This window comes from Poecilia mexicana, unplaced genomic scaffold (assembly GCF_051168715.1).
Source record: "Poecilia mexicana isolate PSO_F unplaced genomic scaffold, ASM5116871v1 scaffold_2, whole genome shotgun sequence".
Classification (NCBI taxonomy): Eukaryota; Metazoa; Chordata; class Actinopteri; order Cyprinodontiformes; family Poeciliidae; genus Poecilia; species Poecilia mexicana.
In genome coordinates, this window is record NW_028263371.1 from 28157835 (window position 1) to 28177497 (window position 19663).

General features: G+C 40.4%; 1 protein-coding gene across 3 annotated transcripts in view; it reads right to left on the reverse strand.

Annotated features, from left to right (window-relative positions):
- Nucleotides 1-5145: 5145 nt before the first annotated feature.
- LOC106926452 (peripheral plasma membrane protein CASK-like) overlaps nt 5146-19663 on the reverse strand; it is a 32139-nt gene continuing 17621 nt past the window's right edge. For 2 of the 3 annotated variants that reach the window (XM_088013603.1, XM_088013597.1), the window contains 21 exons: nt 18199-18374; nt 17231-17353; nt 16865-16948; nt 16514-16613; nt 14088-14209; nt 13766-13843; nt 13608-13688; nt 12632-12820; nt 12468-12546; nt 12313-12398; nt 11851-11919; nt 11703-11771; nt 11566-11601; nt 11268-11306; nt 10621-10817; nt 10400-10515; nt 9631-9711; nt 8377-8457; nt 8095-8297; nt 7343-7426; nt 5146-6836 (listed from right to left, as the gene is read on the reverse strand). In XM_088013603.1, the coding sequence (XP_087869729.1) occupies nt 6660-6836; nt 7343-7426; nt 8095-8297; nt 8377-8457; nt 9631-9711; nt 10400-10515; nt 10621-10817; nt 11268-11306; nt 11566-11601; nt 11703-11771; nt 11851-11919; nt 12313-12398; nt 12468-12546; nt 12632-12820; nt 13608-13688; nt 13766-13843; nt 14088-14209; nt 16514-16613; nt 16865-16948; nt 17231-17353; nt 18199-18374 (2270 nt within the window). In that variant the 3' untranslated portion in view covers nt 5146-6659. The remainder of the gene's footprint in view (nt 6837-7342; nt 7427-8094; nt 8298-8376; nt 8458-9630; nt 9712-10399; nt 10516-10620; nt 10818-11267; nt 11307-11565; nt 11602-11702; nt 11772-11850; nt 11920-12312; nt 12399-12467; nt 12547-12631; nt 12821-13607; nt 13689-13765; nt 13844-14087; nt 14210-16513; nt 16614-16864; nt 16949-17230; nt 17354-18198; nt 18375-19663) is intronic. The other variant, XM_015001408.2, reaches the window with a different exon arrangement.

Consider the following 19663-nt stretch of genomic DNA (forward strand, 5'->3'; position numbering starts at 1 on the left):
TGCTGACGACGCACCGGATCGCAGTTTTTGGTGGAGAGCCGACACAGTCCCCCCTACCAAACCCGACTGCCGTAACTCTTCTGTTTCCAGAAGAAAGCCCTGAACAAAAACGATCAGTAAGTCTCCTTATTCCACTTGGAGACTGAATCAGCTCGACCTCATTTTCAGATGGGATTAAATCAGGGGAGCTGCAACGCATTGAGAAAAGCTATGAGATGCATGGTGTCCTGATTGCTGTCAAACAAACAGGCACACAGCAAGTTCTACATTAGGAAATACATTTATTTACATGTTTTATGTTCTTGTACTGATCCATAAATTTGTTTCATTCAAGATGTGATCCATGCATACATGGATTTATTTTTGGATCCCAAATTCCGAACATTAGAATGTAAAAGAAAGAAAGGTATAAACAAAATGATATTTTAGTACATCCATCCATTTTCTGTACATCCTTGTCCTAGTGGGACTGGGTTTTGGACCGTGGAAGAAGCCAGAGAGAACCCAAGCATGAATAGGGAAAACATGCAAACTCCATGCAGAAAGACCCCCGGCTGGGAATTAAACCCAAGACCTTCCTGCTGCAAGGCAACAGTGCTACCAACTGCACCACTGTGCAGGTTGTACTACATCATGAAGTTCATATTTGAAGCTTCCCACTGAAGATGACTGGGACAAAAATGTGGGCCTTTTACATCAATCCAAAACTACTTGAACACTGAGTTAAACACTCAGTTGTTTGGCCCTTTTCAAGTCACCCCATACTATCTTGGTCTTGTCCAGAGAGGAGCAGCACTGCTGTCAGGTTCTACATAATGTAGCATGTGTGTTTCAGATGAATGTGCTAATTAGTGCTTGTTTAATCAATGTTAATTAGAGAGAATGCACCATGCTCTACATCAATGATTCCTCTCAACCACTAGGGGCATCCTTCGTCTTCTGAAAAGTGAGGTTTGTGCAAAACCAATGACATAACACCACACCATTCCCAGACATAAAGCCTACAATTATATATTTGCCTTGTTTATTTTTTTCCCAATTTGAATTTTAGGGGAGAATGTGGCAGAGACCAGTGAAGCTGACCAATCAAGGCAAAGAAAGCATTTCTCCAAGTCCAGTTTCAGCTTTTATCTCAAAGTATTTATTGCTCTCTATTCTTTGTACCATTTATACATCTGGATGCACACAGAAAGCTGCCAGATGTTTTATTATTCGGAGCTGCTGCCATATGGTGTGTGTAAAAAGGAAGAGCTCCTAAGCTAATTTTCACTTCATTACAGTGTCACACCATAATAAGCTCCCTTAACAAAAGCAATGGATGAGTGAAGGCATTTGCTGTGGTGAGAACAGACACACACCACAAGAGCAGGTGCTTTGTATCCATACTGGTGAGGAGTATTACTCACTGTGGCAGATAAAGCAGCCATTCCTCTTGGTGTCCCACAGGGTCTTGTTATAAGCAGCCCTGTGTGACACGTCTTCCACTCTGAGAACCAGGCCAATTGTCTGCGCATGGATAGAACGAGAGAGAGCTGGGAGCGTTTGCAGAGGCAATGCAGGCAGCTGTTAACCCACTTTTGAGGTAATCCTGCACTCACCATGGTTCAGCACAACATAATTCCCTGGATCAACGATCACGCTTCACTTTCCAAAAAGTGTTCCTGCCACTATATAATATAGTGTTATATTTACTGTGTCAGCTGATCCAAATGGAAGATGAAATCTGAACTTGAAATTCAACATTTTTTCTGCTAAAATATGCAGAAAGAAACTTGGCTACGGGAGGAAATTTGCGTTAAAACGCTGCCATCTGCTGGAAGCATGTCGCAATTGACATTTGCTGAGAACAGAAGACAATATGGAACATGATGGAGGGAATAAATCCGTTTTATTACTTGTCCAAATTGCTCCAGCTAAAATCTTTTATCCTTTTAGAGCATGTAATTAGGGTGTTTCTTTAAATAGATTAATCATTATAGATTTGGCTCTTGCAATTTGCTTACACTGATATTTCTTTTTTATTTAGAAAAATATATATTCTAATGAGCCCATTGTAATGAAATTCTCACCAAAATAAAAAAATCCAAACAACTCTTAAGTGAATAAAGTGGAATAATACAAGGAACAAGGACTGAATATACCTCTGTTGGCGTTTGTCTCCGACAAAATTCAAAGACAAAAGTCAAAATTCTTTGGGGGAAAGAATCTGATATCTTAATTCTTATCGTTTTGTGTGTGTGTGTGTGTGTGTGTGTGTGTGTAGCTTCATGAGTTTCTCAACAAAAGTAACACAAGAAATTAAATTATAATTATGTAATTTATTTTTCTTGAAACGTTCCATAATATTCAAATATCTATATTTATCTTTCAGACTTTCGATCAACCAGGGCCAATGGCTACTCGCGTTAGTCCGTCAGTTTGATTGAGGGAACAATCAGCCAATCACAAACACACAAGGAGCGTCGCTCCGCCAAACTCATCCAGGTGTCTTAAATTAGCAATTCCACAGTCGCGTTGGGAAGAAGACGGGTCAACAACTGAAGGTAGAATAAAGTGTCTTTAATGCTAAGTTAATCTGTTGGCATTCAGTGCATAAACGTCAACACCGGCTTTACTGCACTTTTAGCAAGTGGTTGCCTTTTATGGGAAGATATTTAAGCGTCACCTGGCGTCTATGTAGCGCTACTACATATTTGACTCATTCAATAAGAATATTTTGTACAAAGTTAATTCAGTACTGAATTTAGTAAGTGAAAACATATATATATATATATATATATATATATATATATATATATATATATATATATATATACAAAAAATCTAGTTTTTTCTGTACACCCTTGTCGCTATTGGGGTCGGGAGGGGTGCTGGCACCTATTTCCAGCAAACGTTTCGGCAAGAGTACACCCTGGACAGGTCGCCAGTCTGTCACAGGGAAACAGACAACCATACACACACTCACATCTAGGGACCAATTAACCTGACAGTCATGTTTTTGGACTGTGGGAGGAAGCCGGAGTACCCAGAGAGAACATGGAAACGCCAGGCCAGAAATCAAACCCAGGACCTTCTTGCTGCAAGGCAACTGTGCTACCAACTGTGTATCCCTAGTATTAAAACTGAATTCCAAGGAATTTACTTCTAACAAACCAAATATCTTACAGCCATATCAGGAATGTAGATTGTTTTGTTTACTTTTTGTTTATGTACTATACAGATAAACTGAGTCGTGAATGCCTGTATGAGGTGCAGAAATACATCTGAGAAGAACCAGACGTCTTCATCAGTTTAGTTAGAGGTAAGTAAAACCACATGCAAGTTATTGCTGATCTGTATGATCCAAAATAAGCAAGTTAACCCTTTGAGAAATGCAGAAATTATTAATTTCTATATTAAGGGGGGGAAGTAATGTGTTAATTTGGGATGGTGTTTTTTTGTTTGTTTTTTAATGTTAAAAGTTGACAGGAAATTTGAGAATATGATATGAATTTCAAGTGCTTGCAGAATATGATCTGCAAGCACAGAAACATGCAAACACTCTAGGTGGTTTGGGTAAGGAAGAGCTGTGATGAATTGCATCATCATCCCTCACCTATCCTCCTTCATTGTGCTCTTCCTGCCCTCTCACCTCTGCCTGGCTCTACTCCTCCTGACCTTTCAATACCCTCAGCCTTCCTATCCAGAGGTGAGGCTTGTACCCAGTCTAAGGGGGCCAAATGCACAGACGCAAACCACTGTGCCAACCAAGCACCCAACAACTCTGGTGCTTGAACTTCTACAAGTACTTTTCATATCAAATTTTAAAACCATGCCATAAGCAGAACTTGAACCCTGGCACATCAGGGTCAAAGCGCAAACGCAAACCACTGTGTTAACCAAGTCACTAAAACTTCTACAAATACCACAAGATAGATTTTGCTTGTGAAATTTTAAACCCACAGCCCAAGCAGGACTTGAACCCAGGACCAATGTGGCCAAAGCACAGACTCAAACCATTGTGCCAACAAGGCAGGCACTTGAACTTCAACAAATACCACAAATATGCATCCGGGGAGGTTTTCCATGTGAAATTTTAAAACCATGTGTTAACATGGTTAAACAAAAAAGACAAGTTTGGTTTCTATCCCGTTTATGCAGCCAATCTCTACATAGTTGATTTCACTTTAAAAGTGGTCTGTCAGTTTGTCAGTGGTTTGTCAGGGGAGACATGAAAGTTTAAAAACGGTCACATTTTTAAAGTGGAATCAAGTATGTAGAGGTGGTAGTAGGTTACAGACAGCTACACATTGGTTGTTTTGATGTCCATTTATATCAACCTATGTATTTGAGGCTTTAGGTGGTTTATCTTTTCTTTTAAGATGTAACCATAGTATTGGAAAAAAATCCCAGTTAAAATGTCCAGTTTCCATAAATAGCTATTACTATGCTGGAATTTAATATATAAAATAATTTTTCCCCACACAAATACTACATTTGGAATAGCAAAGACATCTGCTTTAAACATAAATGTATTTTTCTTTGAAAATTGTTGGACGAAGGTTTTGTTTGTGTACATCAACTTTTCAACAAAGATATTTTTATAATGAATTTCTGACCACATAATTTTCCTGTACTCCCTATTGTGTATTTGATGCTATTCCTTCTGGGGTGAAAATGTTATTGTCTTCCTCTGTTCAACAATTATTCATTGACCCATTTTTAAGTACAAAAACTAATACATGTATTGAAGAACTAACAATAAGAGATCATATAACCAAACCAGCTTCAACTTTACAATGATAATTGCTAGAAAGAAGTTTAGTTATTGCTGAAAAAATACTTTAATAATAAGACTGGAGAAGTGTCTAAAGATTCTGCATAGATGTTATACTGTTAATAGTAAAATATTTAAATATTACCCAAGTGTGCACTTATACATCTTTTAGCCTACTTCATATCTTCTCTGAGTAAATTTGGTTGGTTTTGGTTATATTTTCATGGTTGTAGGAAACAAACAGCAGTAAGTTTTCCCCTTAGACGTATAATTACCTGACCAAGTGCTTGTGATGTCACCTTTGAATGAAAGTATAGTTTAAAACGGATGCTGCAGGAAGTACACCACACATTAACTTGCACTGGGGGAAAAAAATGGAAGACAATGCATTTTACTTTAAACACGTAAAAGGAAATATATTTTCTTTAAAAATGAAATAACAAAAAGAACATTTTTTTTTCCAGAGGAGCTGCTTCTGTCGTTGCAGAGGTAATTTACACAGGACATGAAATAAAACACCACACTGAAAGTGGCCAAAACAGCTGCTACACCACAAGTTCAAACAACTCTTTAGATTTGATGTCATCAGGCCTCCTTCTGACTGCAGGTAGGGGAGCGCTGTGCCACTTTTGGTAAAGTGTGAGAAAGTTATGTCACATACTGAGCTTCTTTTCAGGATTAATATACACTGGCTCTTGGTAATTCACTCGTATGACGTACGCACCATTGAGACATTTACACACAAAATTATTTTTCTTGCCTCCAAAACAAGAATACTTTTCATATTTTTAAAGACGACGGGTAACAGTTTCTGAATCGGTGGCTTTAGGGCTGAAAGCTCTTTTCTGTCACTTTAACAAGCAATGGCTCTCCGATGGGCTAGAAGAACACGGTCGTGGCAGTCTGCCTGGCAGAAACCAGGGGTGTGCATAGGTGGTAAGAACGTTTTCCGCCCCCTCCAGTCTCTGGTAAGGCAGGTTCTCCTTTTGGTTTTGGGTCATCTTCCACTTTTAGAGCCCATCTTTGTTAAAGTTGGTGCTTTTCATCTGCTGATTGTGTCTTAAGGAATCGTGTCGGTACCTCCTGATTGCGTTGTGGGGAAGAGGGCAGAATAAAATCAAAGCCAAGGTGACAAAATGTACGCTTTTTTTTTGTGAATGTTTCTTCATTGTCCATTTTGTGCAAACCGACATGTAAACAATAGACCGTCAGTGGTTTGTCAGGGGAGGCATAAAACGACAGCAACAGAGGGATGCAGTGTGCTCCTTCAACAGGCTGAAAGGCACAGAGGGTCAGTGAAATAATAGATAATGGGGGGGGGAAGAGAACCGATTTGCAGTGCTTTTTCCTTCAACCAAACCTACACTGAGAGCTCAGGGAGTTGTCGCCACGGTAGCAGCTTCAGATGTGCTTCAAAGGTCGGCTTGTTTGTCACAGAGGCCAAGGGTCTGGGGGATGTTAGAGAGAACACACAGTACCACAAGAAGTGCCTTTAAAAAGGCCAACACACACACAGGCAACTCCATAGGACTGTTTTATGGTCATGCTTGCTATTGCCTTTTCCAATATTTTCATCCATCCATCGATTACAAAATGAAAATTACAAAATATCTACTACACTGCTCCACCACTCCCCACCTTCGACTATGAGGACAGAAACATATTCATGTAATTTTATCATTTATATATACACGCATATGTATATATGTACATGTCAATGAGCCTTTCAGGCTATTGAGAGAGATGGGTAGGAGGCGGGACGAAGTGTGCAGTCATTGTTCTTCATTTCCCCACTTTTTAAACATCAGTTTATCTACAGAAACGAGACTAATGAGAGACGCGAGTCGAGGAAGCGACAGAGTTCAGATTCCTGGTGGAGGGAGGAGGCCAGGGAGGATGTTTGTCAGTAGACCCAGGAGACGGGAACCCACTGAGCGGTGCTGGACACCAGGTCCACGGCCTCCTCCAGCAGGCGAATGGTGTCATCGATCTCGTTGTTGATGATGGTCTGGTCGAAATAGTGAGCGTAGGTTCGCTGCAGCATCTCTGACTCCTTCTGGAGCCGCTGCAGGGAGTCGTCCTGCGGGGTGGAGGACAGAATAGAAAACATATCAACTCTGCCTGCAATTTACCTGCTGAGGAAACCTTCAAAATCCCCTTAATGTTGAGGGGTAAGATGTATTCAGAGGAAACAGTAACACTACAAGTCACACAATAAGGGTCTAATGGAACTTTTTGGGAAATACGAACAAGAAATGTCACTACAGACAAAACTCACACATCCATACTTACAGGCAATTTTCTGCACCACTTTGGGATCTTAGGTGCAAGTGATAAAAAGCATGCCAAAGAAAATACAAACATGCTTAAAACAAGCAGGATATTTATAGTGAGATAAAGCGTGAAAGAAAGAAAAAGGTTAGCAAAAGGTGGCTTGACATTTGTTTTCTTTGTTTGAATTCAGTTGGCAGCTTGATTCTCTTAAGATATTCCTTTAATCTCAATGATTGATGAATTGCTTTTGAATCCAAACTAAGATGTAGGACGTATGTAAACAAGCAGGATCGGTGATATGGGAGACCGTACCTCAGTCATTCCAGGGGTGATGGTAGGGGCCGCAATGAAAACAACATACGGAGCAAACTCTGCGGTCCTCAGGATCTTTAATGCCTGATGGGGAAGAAAAAGCTCGACTTAAAGATGTTACTCTGTCTCACTGACAGAAGGCTGACGTCTAATTAATGACACCTGCATAGAGACCTATTAGCGATAAGATTTGTTATCTTATCGCTAATAGGTCTTTGGTTGTAACGGAGACGACCAAGAGACAGAGTTTAAAATAAATTGCCAGTAACCTGAAAAAATTATCAGGTTGACATGTACTTTTTAAAACTAAAAGCGTTTAATTTGCATGTTTATTATCTATTGTGAAGGCCGCCCCACAGCCAAAGTAAGTCACTCACGTCTCTGTAGATTTGGTGCTTAATTACTTCATCTTTATTGCCAGATTGTCAATGTTGTAAAGTGAAATATTTCTAAAGAAATCAACTCTCTCTCTCCATGCAGTTTTGAGAAAACAGTATTTCATCTCCCCTAGATCGCTTGTTTTTGCATTTTTGTTCAATATTTTAGATTGAAACATTTTTAATATCATTAATATAACTGAGTGAATACAACATCAAACTTTACTTATTTTTCAGAGGAGAGTTTAAGGGTCATGGTTTCAATTTGGAAATGTCTTTTGAACCCTTTCCAGATTGATAGGCGACAATGACTTTTTCTTGTATTCAAGTTTGAAAGATTTGTTCATTTTTGACAGGAACGTCCTCCTGGAGTACCTGCGGCTCCACATCCAGGATGGCGATCATGCCCTGAGCGTGGATTTGCCTGATGGTCTCCAGCCTGGTTCCGTACATGGCGTCCTCATGGCTGCCGTACTCCAAGTAATCGTTGTTGCTGATGTCTTGCATCATCTGGTCATGAGACACAAAGTAGTAGTTCTTCCCGTTCTCCTCGTCCTTCTTAGGAGGCCGAGTGGTGTCTGAACCCAGAGACAAATAGGTGGGTGTCAATTCAAGGACAGGTTACAAAAACCACCTAAAACATCTGCATGTTCTTACGAGGAATTGGATAGGCAAAGCGGTCTGGGTGTTTGGCAATGAGTGTGTTCTTGATGTGCCGCCTTCCAACTCCATGAGCACCTGAATGTTTACGCAAGACATCAGAGGGTTCATTTAAACAAGAATACAAATAGCTCTGAACACAGAACGAAACTAAGGTAGGCTTGACATAAATGGTGTAGTACTTTCAAAATGAGAAAGCTTTTGTTGTAGTTGACGTATGGCAAGTCCTTTGGGCATTTATTTGAAAGTTTCTAAGACAGTATTTAGACCATTGTAGATCAAAGAAAAAAAAAATGCCACAGGACTAAATGTTGAAAAACCTTGAATATTCTCTGATGTCAAAAAGTTGTACATTTGTATAAAGAAAAGGATATTCTGTTACATTGCAAAGTGAAAACTTTGCATGTAATTCTTTTGTTACAACGCTGGACATTTGTGACAGAAAATCCCAGAATGCCTCTAGGATTGAAGTGTTGCATTTCTGAGATGCACATCTCCATTTTTCCAAAGTGCAAGCTTGTGTTGCAAATGTCTGAGTTTTTGTTGGGAACATTTAAGAGGCTTTTCTCTCTGCCATTTTTCATGCAAATTTAAAACTTTTTGACATCACAGAATATCATTTTTGGCAGAAATTTCCATGGTCACATTTTTCCCCCCACATTTCATTTATCACTGCCCTGATACTTTGTAAGTTTGGCATTTTAATTCACAATGTTAATAACTCTTACTTTGTAGTGCTGTTACCACAGCTCTGCTGATTGCAGAAGTCTCTTAATGTGTTACTGTTAAAAGTGGTTTTAGTTCAGTTGAAGAAGAAACTAATAGAGGAAACAAATGTTGAAGAAAATGCTATGGGCCACTACAACAACCCAGTGAAGCAGCAAATGTCTGAATTAATTAGTTGGAAACCAAGAATCTGGGAGAAATTGTGAATTTTTGCTTCAGATTGTATCCACAACTAAACAATACTCTGCTCACGTTTTAATTGGACAAACTACACTGTGGACACAAGTTGTAGGTCATATGTAAAATTTCAGAAACAAACACTAATTAGCAAACTGTGACCCGTTTTGGCATTAGTTTACTGATGGATTCTGACAAAGTACACAGAAAAACACCAAACAAATATTTTTGAAGTAATTAGAACAATAAAACTCATAACAACAGAGCACAAGTTGATTTACTTCAAGCGTTCGTTACAGGTAATTATGACTTCAAACAAATTTACATCTTGTTTCAGTTTTTTTTTACCAAGCAAAACAAGTGTTTTCCTCTTGAACGACGGCAGCTTGACGACCTCCTCGTATGTCACCAGATCTAGTTGATCAAACACTGAACAACAGAGGAAAAGGCTACATTAGCACGGTTGTTCGTGGTAACTTCATATATATTTAATAACTAGTTATATCAAAACAATGAAGCCCCAATCAAGTACTTAATCACTACTTAATCAGTCCTATTTGCAACTAAGCCTCAGTCAGATTGAAAAACAGATCAATCTGAATCACATTGCTTTTAACAAATCACATCTGAGCATCTCATAACAAAGCAGTCCTCATTCAAAGTCAAGGAAACATTAGGAAAAAGGACAAAGAGTAAAGAGAAGGAAGAACACCGAACTTTACTTACATGCAGCCATGTCATTGGGTAAGAGACAGCATGAAATATGGACAAAGGGGTGGGAGCGGAAGGGTTAATAAAAGAACAACAATTCAACTAAAAACACATTAACCACAAACTGTCAACAGCACAAGCTGTTAGTCACTTAAAAACTCAGCAGCATAGAGCAGGGCATTCAGAGGGAAAACACACACATGCAGTCTGAACCGTTTCTAAATGCAGCAATGTGATTGGACCAGCTACACTTCACTGCATCGTTAAAACAACTGGCACTACTGAGAAGCACAAAGAGGTTAAATCCTGTCTCACAAGTCAAACTTTTCACTACTTTCAAATCCTTACATATTTATTATTATATGAACATTCAGGCAAGTTAAAAAGAGGTAGTCGTTTTTCTTACCTGCGTTGTGCTTGGCCAGATATTTATCTTTGTACTGTTTCTTCTTCTTGCCAAACCAGGTGCAGCTGGCCTGCTGCTCCTGCTTGGTCTTCTCCATAGCTATACACGCTACACGCCTGAAGACACAAAAGCAACGTAACTTTAACTTAAATTTATCTCTACATATTTTAAGCATCTTCTTTAAAGAATTTCTGAGACTTTTTTTTTTTTATTGTTCTCACCACTCTTGCAGCTCCGGCGAGGGGATGAGGCCCGCCGTGCCGTTCTTGGTGTTCTCCAGCTTTCCCTGCCACCAGTTGTGGTCGTCCTTGGAGATGATCTGGATGATATCGCCAACGCGGAAGCGAATGCCTGCCTCCTTACAAGGGATAAGGTCATCCTTCGCCGGGTCGTACTCAAACTGAGCACGTACGTAAATCTGCAGGCGCAACACAGAGAGACCCGAGTGTTTTACCTACTGACGTGGCAAAGAATGATCCTGCAGTCATGAGAGAAGAGGATTTGCAAAGCTGCTTGTATAAAAAAAAAAAAAGAGAACTGCAAAATTGTTAAGAAGAAAGAAAGCTACTGGAAGCTCAGGTGTATATAAGCCGAAGCAGGAAGAGAAGCGCACACATGGACAGAGATGATTGTACGAAGAGCTGTTCTGTGTCTTTGCCTGCGGGTGTGTCCATTTGGGTTGATGGCGTGTGCACCAATTGTTTTGTGGCCTTTCACCACCACTAGTGAAGGTTTGAGAAGCAGCACGGGATCAGAACAACACTGTGATGACGTACCAAACTGTGCAGTGTGAAATGGCGGGAGCTGGGATCTACTTCTACAAAAAAACGGTGGGGGGGGGAAGGATCCACTTGGTTTTACTTCTTACCTTGATGGACAATTTGTCCTTGATGGCAGGTCTGGAGATCTAAGGGGTTGAGAGCATCACACACACATGTATCATGCAGTAGAAAAAGAAAATTGGCGCTCATAAACAAAGGAAGTGTGATGGGGACCCATTAGAAGATGTTATGTACAAATATCCGTACTGCATTTTATACGTCTGTGTGTGTGATGTTGGAATACAATCAAAGAAGCCTGCCTTGTGTACACATTTAGAAAAATTGCAAGGAGGGGAACCGACAGACTAGAGTGCAGCTATGCTGAGATAGAACAGCGAGTTTCACCTGACGGCCTTTGGGCTGAATTGTCGAAGGCAAATCCTGGCGGAGAACAAAAATATGCAGTCAGATAAGGTATGCTTTTATTTTGATACACTTTGAATCCTTCTAAAATTTGAAGAGAGAAAATGAGTCAAACATACCAGGATGGAGCTGGTGACACTAGCATGACCATTTGCAGGTGACTGGCGAGACAAATCTGGCGACTCCTTCTGCAACAGCAAATCCAAAAAGAACAAATTATTTCCCCGTCGGACGGAAGAAAGAAAACCTTCATTCTGTCTGCCGTACCTCACATGACATTGACTGGGAGCGGTAACTGGGTACAATCTTAAAAGTGATGCTGCCTCTCATTTCCCTCTGTGGAGATCAGATTACATTATTTCAACATTCAAGCACAAGACAAAACTAAAATCACTGAGATATGCAAATCCGCATCTTGGTAGCACTACATAACACATAGGCTAACCACTAACTACTGTTAGTTTTTTTGCCTGGAGGTAAGAGAGTTAGATATACAACTTACCTCAAACTTTCTAGGAGGTTTGATAAAACTACTAGTTAATTTTCCGACATTAAGACTTGTGTTTTCTAAAATTTAGCTGAACAATTTACAGATCTTACCAAGAACTTTTGTGGTGCTTTTGAATTACTCTCACAGAAAATTAGTGCTAAAAACAATCTCACTTTCATTCTATAGTTCATGCTGGACAAAAAACGTTTTAAATATTTAACTTGGGTGATATGACGTACCAGCATCTTCTGCAGCTGTTCTACCGTCTGATTGGCTACGCTGATGCCATTGATCTCTCGAATCTCATCTCCAACATGCAGCGTCCCTGAGGAAGAAATGCAATTAAAATAGATCCAGATTGAAAAGACTTGGATAAACTCTAATGAGCACATACCTTGTCTGTGAATCATTCCACCATGCATGATACGCGCCACAATACAGTGGTTGAGGTCATTCATTTTAAGAGTAATGCCCTACAACACGAAGAGGAACAGATCAACCCCAGGAGATCATACAGAAGATCATAATGATGAAATGTGCGTTTCTCTGTTTACAAACCATTGGCTCGTCTGTGTTTTTCTGGAACTGGACCAGCCGGACCCTCGTCACATTCTCCAGGTCCATGTCCCCGTTGGTGCTGTCTGGGGAGTCTCCGTTCAGGTAAGGGGAAGTGGGTGGCGGGGTGACCCTCAGAGCCTCGTCACTGTAAACCTCGTGCGCCACCACATCATGGGTCTGCAGCAGAGCCTGGGTGGGCAGAGATCATCCAGAAGGCTGAGATCGCAGAGCAACAACCGGATTCCAAGTCATAGCCATTTGCCTCACTGCGTCAATGAGAAATCAGAGATTCTAACATTAGCAGAGGCATGGTTTTCCTCGTGCTGCCACTTTAAATCCTTTTGCATTCACTCTGCTAGCAGCAGAGGTAAAATGTCTGTCAGGATGACAATCCGAGTCTGTTCGGGTCAGAGAGCAGAGCAGCCTAATTGGATTGAACCAAATCTGAGGCGTGATGGCTTTGGTAAGGGTCACACACTGGCTCAGCACAGGGACACACCTTATGATGCCACCACAGCAGTGCAATACAACCATTAGCCTTACAGTTTACAAAAAAAACAAACAAAAAAAACGTATCTACACAACTGAATAGAGTTAAAAACAAGCCACTAAGCCATTTTACTACCTTGATTTCTTCACAGATTCCAGACTCAACAGCGTCCACCTCAGGTCTGTTCAGGACCTACAATAGTTCCCCGTTTCTCACGGCGGTTCTGACAGCAAAACGTAACCACACCGCATTCAGGTTTACAGCAGAGCACCTAATGACTCGCTCTGTGCGTCGCTTCCTCTGCATGCGTCTATCACCCACTGGGGCTTCGCCAAGCTCAGGTGCTAAGCAGCTTTGTGTGGATTGTCAAAAGAGCCCTGGCGTCTGACACACCGGGTCGCAGTAACACACACCAATAAGCCCACACTCGACGCAACATGGATCTCTTTGAGAATTAGGAGTGGATGTTGTGTTAAATGATCCCACCATGAAGTGCGGCTGTGTGAGGATCCTCCTGAGCTCCTTGGCTTCCATGTTCTCCGGGTAACAGGCGATGGTTTCCAGTACCTGCGCAGACATTAGGTGTGTTATTTTGTAGCATTTAGATCATAAAATGGATAGCGTGTGAAAATCGACTGCCTCACCTCTTTGGCTCTCTGCACTCCGTCACTTGGAGGGTTCCTAATCTGAGGGGACGACCTGGTGTTGATTTTGTCATACAGCTGAAAAACATAATGACGACAATACAGACCAAGGATAGCAACAAAAGCAACAATTTAAACATATTCCTGATTGATTCTGACACCTAGTGGACAGTTTTGATATTACAGAGGTAAGGTAATTTTATGTATATAGCACATTTTCAGCAACAAGGCAATTCAAAGTGCTTTACATGAGTTAAAAGGAAATGCAAACAAAATAAACCAAAGGAAAGAAAAAAGAGGAAAAAGGTTGAGATGAACTCACATCTAACAGGGTGTGGAGGTGCTGATCCTGGAAGACGCTGTGCAGGAAGTCCATGTCTTTCTCACTGCAGTCCGTCAACGCATGAATCTCCTCTAGACTGTCCAAAACCTGCGATACTGCCCCTGAGCACACATGCATGCATACATTATACCATCATCCTGACTGTAGCCAAACATAAACATTCACAAAGATACAGAGCATTCAGCACTAGACAAACACGAAAACACCAAACATCTAGTCACAGACAAAGGTTGCAACAACATCTACAAACGAGCAAAAGGAAAAAGTGCCACTCACAAAAAAAAGCACAAAAGTAAGGAGTCACAACAGAAAAACACACATACACAAAACTATTTAACCCCCAAGTACCTGCTGCATCGCCCATACATGCAGCAAAACCAGAGAAACAGCGGTACATGGCATCAATAGAAAAGTCAGAGGAAAGTCACTTCAAAAAGTCACAGTTTGGGAGAGGGGCAGTGGGCAGTACACTCAAGAAAAATAGGTGGAAAATAAATGAGGAAAGAGTTGGGATCTGATTTATGGATTGTGGAACACACACCCTCTAAGATAAACCTTAAACTGCACAGAGCAGCTAATTACATCAAACATATTCACACACCTTGAACTTTTATCACATTAATCTATTTTGCATGACAAACTGGCAACAAGAAAAATGATACTTCTAAAGTTCTAGCTCAAATTTTCTCTTGTTTCCTTCTCTAATGGTCTGCTTGCTTGACCTTTTGGCCTAGGTCATGTTTTGCAATGCAAGAACCGCATGTGACTCATAAAACCAAAGAAGAAGTGTTTAATAGTAAAAGCAATAAGAGAATGTAATTTTAGAAGTTATTTTATGTTGTATATTTTCAAGCATAGAATATCAACAGAAGTCTTTAAAATTAACTTCAAACTATGTGCTTTATGTTAAATGGGCTATGGATATTAGTTCATTTTCTATATTTATGGAAAAAGTTCAATCAGTTGTCATTTTTTTCTCACTATGATGAAACAAGCATTTTAGGTCAAGTTCAAAATTACACATTTCATTAAATGTGTATATAATTTTTTTTTTTTTGCAGCTATAAACAAATTTCACTTTGTAGCAGTGAGGTCAAAAGTGACTCTTTGCATTGCAAAGGTTGCTAACCTTTGACCTCTATGTGCAAAGACTTTGTGCAAAAGTTCTAGAAGTATGAATACTTTTTACAAGATGCTATATCCAAAGCTCCAAAAGAGCAATTATTTAAAAATGTATCCAGTCACATATATAATTCAGCTTAAAGGTGGCATCATAATGGGTGATGTTAGATGAACGAAGTTAAAAAAACAAAATTAAAGAAGTTCTGTTAAATGGTTAGATCAACATTTTCCCCAACTTTACATTAAACTTTAGCACAAAATGCAGCTGAAGAGGTGATATAAAGAAGTCTAATTTAATAATGTAGCACCATGGTTGCATTTAAGGGAAAAACAAAATACAGCAGGGGCAAGCATGCAAATTTACTCAATAACGGTATGAAAAAATTGTACATGTGTGTTTACATGCATCACATGATTAATATAAAGCAAATTCATATCTATACTGATGATTTCTGTTCTTAAAGTTTTTCTAAAGATGCGTGTAAACAACAAATCGTCTTTACGGTTCAGAGGGAAAGCATTTGGAATCAAAGAAAAAAAAGGTTACATCAGATTTCTCAAAAGGGTAGACAGAAAAATAAACGCTGAGGGAGACACAGGAGGATGGAGTTAGTGTTTGCATCATTCAACACCAACATGAAGGAAAATGCATCTATAATGCAAAGTGGTGCTATGAGAACACTCTAAGGATGGGTAGGAGGGGGATACGTACTTTCAGCAGCTAGCAGTCCTACAGACAGCAGAGCAGAAAAAAAAAAACAGAACACCACAAAAAAGAGAGGCTAAGATTAGAGGAGGTTTGCTGCAACATGTGGATTTAGAGATTGAGGGAAAAACAGAGGGATCTAGAGCTGGTCAACCTGTCTGGAGCTCTGCAGGAGCTAAAATAAACCTGAAGGAAGTGTGGTTGCTACAGAGCGCTGACCTCAGCAGGACGGACACGCTTGATGCTTTTAGTTTGTCTGGCTGAGCCATTCATCAGGCGAGACTAAAACACGCCTGCTCTTTGTTGCAGGATGTGAGCGCGCACACACAGGGTTTCAATATGCCAATATAGAGACTTCTTATTGCAGGAAGTGAAAGTCAGAGGCAGAGACAGAGAAGTGAGGCTGTTGGGTAATATACATTTTTCCATTACAACAGGGAAGTTCTGCTGCTACAGCTGACCGTCACACCAGGGAAGAAACCAGAAGTGTTGAAATTGATGTTTTGTTTTTTATTTACTGCACACACTGGTGTGTATATTGATGGGGAGAACTAGATGAGGTGGCGACCTGGTTTACCTGAGGAGGTGGGGTCATCTGAGAAGTCATGGAGCTCCTCTGGAGGGTCCCCATAGTAGGAGTTAAATTTGTGGCTGGAAACAGCAGCCAGCACTGCACCCTGCGAAACAGACGGCAGATCAAACAGGTATTACATGAAACCTGCACAGACCCTTGTGTGTATGAAACCTCAAGAGGGTGTACTTTTTTTCCCCCTCTTAACTCGTTCAGAGAAAAGCTTTTGCCAAGAATCTAAATGTGGGTTACTGAAGGCAGCTGCACAGAGCGCCAGAGGTGTCACTTCCTCTTATCACCAATCATGCTGATCCTACTAGTTTCTAATTTGGGCTTCAAAATCAGCAGTCTGCTGACCTTCAGCTTCCTCCTGGCGTTGAACTTCCTCAGCTGCTCCACCGTCTCCGGCAGGTGGATCTTGTAGGCGTACCTATCCCTCTCCTAGAGTTGGAAACGTGCAGAGAGAAAAAAGCAGATGAGGCTGCAGCTGTATGGATGTGAAAGCAACGCTGTGGTTTTGAGCGAGAGGAAGTGATTTTTGAGTCAGCATCAAAAAGAGCCCGTGTCTGAAAGGTGACTGTGAAAAGCCAACCTTTCCTCGTTCTGCCTTATTCTTATTTTGTAGTTGCTGATTTGACTTAGGAACATTTTTAACACCAGTTGCACCAATGTGTGTGTGTGTGTGTGTGTGTGTGTGTGTGTGTGTGTGTGTGTGTGTTTCACCTTCAGCCAGGGGTGGTTCAGGGCCTCGTAGACCGTGATTCTCTCTGCAGGGTCCAGCATCAGCATGCGCCTCACCAGGTCCTTGGCGCTCTCAGAGATGTGCGCCCACTGGCGAGGGTTCATCTGCACAAACATGTTCAGAATCACCTGAAACTTGTCACCGTGACAAGGAAAAAAAAAAAGTCGATTTTGAAAACATTTGCGACTCTTAGAAGAAAGCAAAAAGAAGAAGTCTTGTTCACCACAAGGGACATATAGAACACCGCAAGCATGCAAGAGAAGGCTGCCTGCTCAAATTATCACGATTTTGGCCTCATATGGTGAAAAACAGAACAAGTTGCCCTCCATAATCACCACCACATGATGGTGGTTGCATCATGGTCGGTGTTATGTCCAAACATAGACAGAAACAAAGTTGCACCCTATTGTATGACCCTATAGCAGTCCTAGAAACAGAACTAGAGCCGCTTTGGTTAATCATAGAATGTGGGAATGGCCTAGTCAAGGTCCAGACCAAAATAGAGATAAAAAAAAAAAACTTAAACTGATGTTTTAAAGAAGATCTCCTACCACTCTGATCTTTAGAAAAGAAGAAGGGAGTGATGTGAACATCACTATCAATTTTCTGATTTTTATTTTACAGCTGAGTCAAACAATTTTGCCCACTTTGACCATGAAAAAGAGAGACAGTTGCAGTGGAGTGGGTCAGGTTAAATCTTTGGCCTCTGGTTTCATCATTCTAACACCTACACTGCAGCTTCGATCCGTCTTCTGAAGTGTTTTTTTTTTTTTTTTTTCTTTTAGACGTGACAAAACCAAATCACGCTTTGGCCTCCTCTAGTGACACATTTGAACAGGTAAGGGACAATGAGCAAAAATATGATGGGCCAGTGATTCATGTAACTTTAACGTCCACTAGTGTCACTGTTTATGACATTTTTTAAAAGTTTTGAACATTGATGCATTACCTTGTATTTGCCCTTAATGATGGCCTCAAACAGGCGCTCCTTGGTGCCATAGAAAGGCAGGCAGCCGGAGAGCAGGATGAAGAGGATGACCCCACAGCCCCACACATCCACGGGTTTACCGTATGGTTCCCTTTTCACCACCTCCGGGGCCATGAAGTGAGGCGTGCCGACCCGACCTGACGATGGGAGGGAAAGACACACCGCAATAAAACACAGGCACGAGGAATCAAGAGAGGAAATGAAATCGGAGGCAGAGGTTGTGAAGAGATAACGACTGTAGAGGATGTGAAAGTGCAACAGCTGCAACAAATGGACTGGTTGGGTTTAGTTGGCCTGTGTTTAGATAGAAAATGCAATGAGTGTTTCTCTGTACAGAGGTGTTTCGCTTTAAAGACCACGTTAACCACACTAGCATAACAAAATGAGCAATTTCAGTTTTCCTGTCTGGTTAACTTCAGAAAAGTTGAATCACACAGATTAAAGATGAAAAGGAAGAAGAGGAGCTTGAGATGCAGAGATGTTTTTTTCCCCTAGAAGGAAGATTTACATATGCAGCAGCTTTTAATCAGCCAAATGGGATAAATTACAATGAAATTAAAATGCATATTGTTTAGAAAGAAAGCAAGTTGCAGCTCAAGTATTAAAGCCATTTACAACCTTCTGGTATTTTGATAAGAAGGTTTTCTTGCCACAGACACAATATTTTCATTTTGCCATATTGATTTCCCTTTTCTAAACTAGTTGACAGTGTTGAGAATCATTGTGCAGTTGTTACCAAATTCAAAGTGTAGGTTTTTGACACATTGATGTTCCAGCAAAAGTCAGTTCTTTGGTGATTTCTGGGATTTTTCTGATCATTCAAACCAATTTTATTTTAGCAAAAAATTGACAGTTTAGCGTCAAACGATTAAAAAGTTGAACTAAGAACCCAATTTTATCTTTGTTTAAATTTGGGGGCTACTTCCTGTGCTAGTAAACAGGCCACTTGAAAAAAGCTGTACCGGTTCTGAAGTTAGAAATAAACCACAAGCTACAAACGTGTACAGCTGACGATCAAATATTAGTCAGGGTGCATGTACATTTTTGAGCCTTTATCTACAATTTTGTCCATGTAGTAAAAAGAGAAAATCCAGAATAATTAATGAAATCACAAGTTGTCTGTCATCTAATTATCCCACCCTCAATAGAACAATGAAAAACAAAAGTTATATCAGCATCAAGCATTATCATGACTCCGCATAAATTCAGACCACAACTGAAAATAAGTCACATTTGCCAAATTTGCACTAGTGATACTTAAGTTTCGATTTCAGCTTACTCTTAAAAATGGCTTGTCAATGGGGTTAGAAAGTGTTAACATGTCTATTTTAACTGTGTGTATGTGTATCTCAAATATGCTATGAACTGGTTAATTTTTGTGATTTTTTTTTAAAGCATGTGGACATCAACGGTGAGGCGTGATGAT